At 34.6% G+C, this 2,243-nt stretch overlaps 1 protein-coding gene across 1 annotated transcript in view; it reads right to left on the bottom strand.

Annotated features, from left to right (window-relative positions):
* LOC110449640 overlaps positions 1-2,243 on the bottom strand; it is a 126,908-nt gene that overhangs the window by 8,007 nt on the left and 116,658 nt on the right. The window contains exon 36 of the mRNA XM_021496625.1: positions 1,205-1,279. Within this exon, the coding sequence (XP_021352300.1) occupies positions 1,205-1,279 (75 nt within the window). The remainder of the gene's footprint in view (positions 1-1,204; positions 1,280-2,243) is intronic.

Here is a 2,243-nt window from a genome sequence, read left to right as displayed (position 1 = left end):
CGAACTAGAAACATACCTGTAGCCTCCTCGTCCTAACCAGAGACATACCTGTAGCCTCCTCGTACTAGCTAGGACCATACCTGTAGCCTCCTCGTCCTAACTAGAAACATACCTGTAGCCTCCTCGTCCTAACCAGAGACATACCTGTAGCCTCCTCGTACTAACTAGGGCCATACCTGTACCCTCCTCGTTGTACAAAGAGATAATGTAACTAGATGATACGAGTAGGTTATAACATCTTCACATTGCGTAACTTGAATCTTGAATTCACCTCAACCATGACCACTGAGAGTTTAATCAAGTTTAAGTCGATAACCGAATAAACGGTCATGCTTGACCTTTGATCGATCATAAACTTTTAATCGATAACCGGAAGAAAGGAAATGATTGACCTGTGATCGATCATACAGTTTTAGTCGATAACCGGAAGCACGAATATGCTTGACCTGTGATCGATCATAAAAGTTTAGTTGATAACGGGAATCACGAATATGATTGACCTGTGATCGATCATGATATTTTAGTCGATAACCGGAAGCACGGATATGATTGACACGTGATTGATCATAAAGTATTTGTCGATAATCGGAAGCACTGATATGATTAACCTGTGATCGATCATATCTTGTCACCAAAATTGTGAAGGGTGTCAAATCGGTGCGAAACTTACCCTACAAATAGGATTGTTTATTATAACAAACCATTCGGATTGCAAATTATAGCATACACATCTTGTTCTTAATTATAACATACTGATCTGATTCTTCATGACGTTTATATTTGTCAATATGTTGACACATTTTATACAACATGTCAGCATAAAATTCCCTTTTTTCAAAACTCCGTTTTACAATTTTCTTAAAATTAGTAATGTATTTTGATATTCCTGCAGTAATGAAATTTGAAATATGATTTCTAATTCCAAATAGAACAAAAAAATCCAAATTATAAGAATAAAAAAAACACCATCCAGTATCTATGTATCGCTTACCGTTTTACCGCTCTTGTTGCTTGTTTTAAAACTTATTATGAATTATTTTTCTTTTTATCCCTCGCCTTTTATGAACGCCATTGTAAATGTTACTGGTGTAGAAGACCGTCGAAAGATACTGGGACGATCATTGGTGAAATAAAAGCTATCTACATTGTATATCTTATATTTTTGAGATTTTGTCACGTGACTGCCAGGTTTGTAGTGACCTACCTTATCAAGCCAGTCTGACGCGATTCCTGACGTCACCAAGTCAGAAACAAGTATGCATGACAGTAGACCAGATGCCTGCATGACAAAAATATCTCAAAGCTGTATCAAAACATGGTTTGTCTTTAATCATATACGTTAGATTTCATACAATGTAGCTATCAGGGTAACATTTCATGGAAAGAGTTAATTTTCTTATCAGGAAATCCAACTGTTAGATACACAAAATATAACGAAGCGTTTTTTACTGATTATTTACATTTGGTAATAATATACGATTCCTGTACCGTTCCATTTTTCAGCCGATTTCTGAAATTGTGAGTTGTTTGCCATGAAACTTATCGTCACAAAGATGCTTGTTTGGTATACCGTTCAGCCAACGTATCTTCATGGTCTGTTTATTCTTGGTGCTAATGTAATGTTTAATGTTTGAATAATCAAAATTCATGTGTATTAAAAGGGTTTACTTACAAGTAACAGTCACTGAGGGTTAAACGAGGTGATAGTTATTAATGGGGAACTAATTTTCTTATTTCCCTTCTCCATTAGACAATTTATGAAGTAAATAAAATACGATATCAGACCATTTTGAACCACATTTTACCACCATTGTGTTTAAAGTTTACATCTAGTGAAAAGTTCTTCATCAAGTTGAAAAGAAGAGTTTGATAAAATACATATAACTCCTAATGATAACAAGATATTTGTACAAGAGATGAACATGATATATGTACAAGAGATGGCCAAACATGATATATGTACAAGAGATGGCCAAACATGATATATGTACAAGAGATGGTCAAACATGATATATGTACAAAGATGGCCAAACATGATATATGTACAAGTGATGGCCAAACATGATATATGTACAAGAGATGGTCAAACATGAAATGTGTAAAAGAGATGGCCAAACATGATATATGTAAAATAAATGGCCAAACATGATATATGTACAAGAGATGGTCAAACATGATATATGTACAAGAGATGGTCAAACATGATATATGTACAAGAAATGGCCAAACATGATATATGAACT

Source organism: Mizuhopecten yessoensis, unplaced genomic scaffold, assembly GCF_002113885.1.
Source record: "Mizuhopecten yessoensis strain PY_sf001 unplaced genomic scaffold, ASM211388v2 scaffold4729, whole genome shotgun sequence".
NCBI classification, from domain to species: Eukaryota; Metazoa; Mollusca; class Bivalvia; order Pectinida; family Pectinidae; genus Mizuhopecten; species Mizuhopecten yessoensis.
Note: the sequence above shows the minus strand (reverse complement) of the source record. Positions and strands in the feature narration are given on the sequence as shown.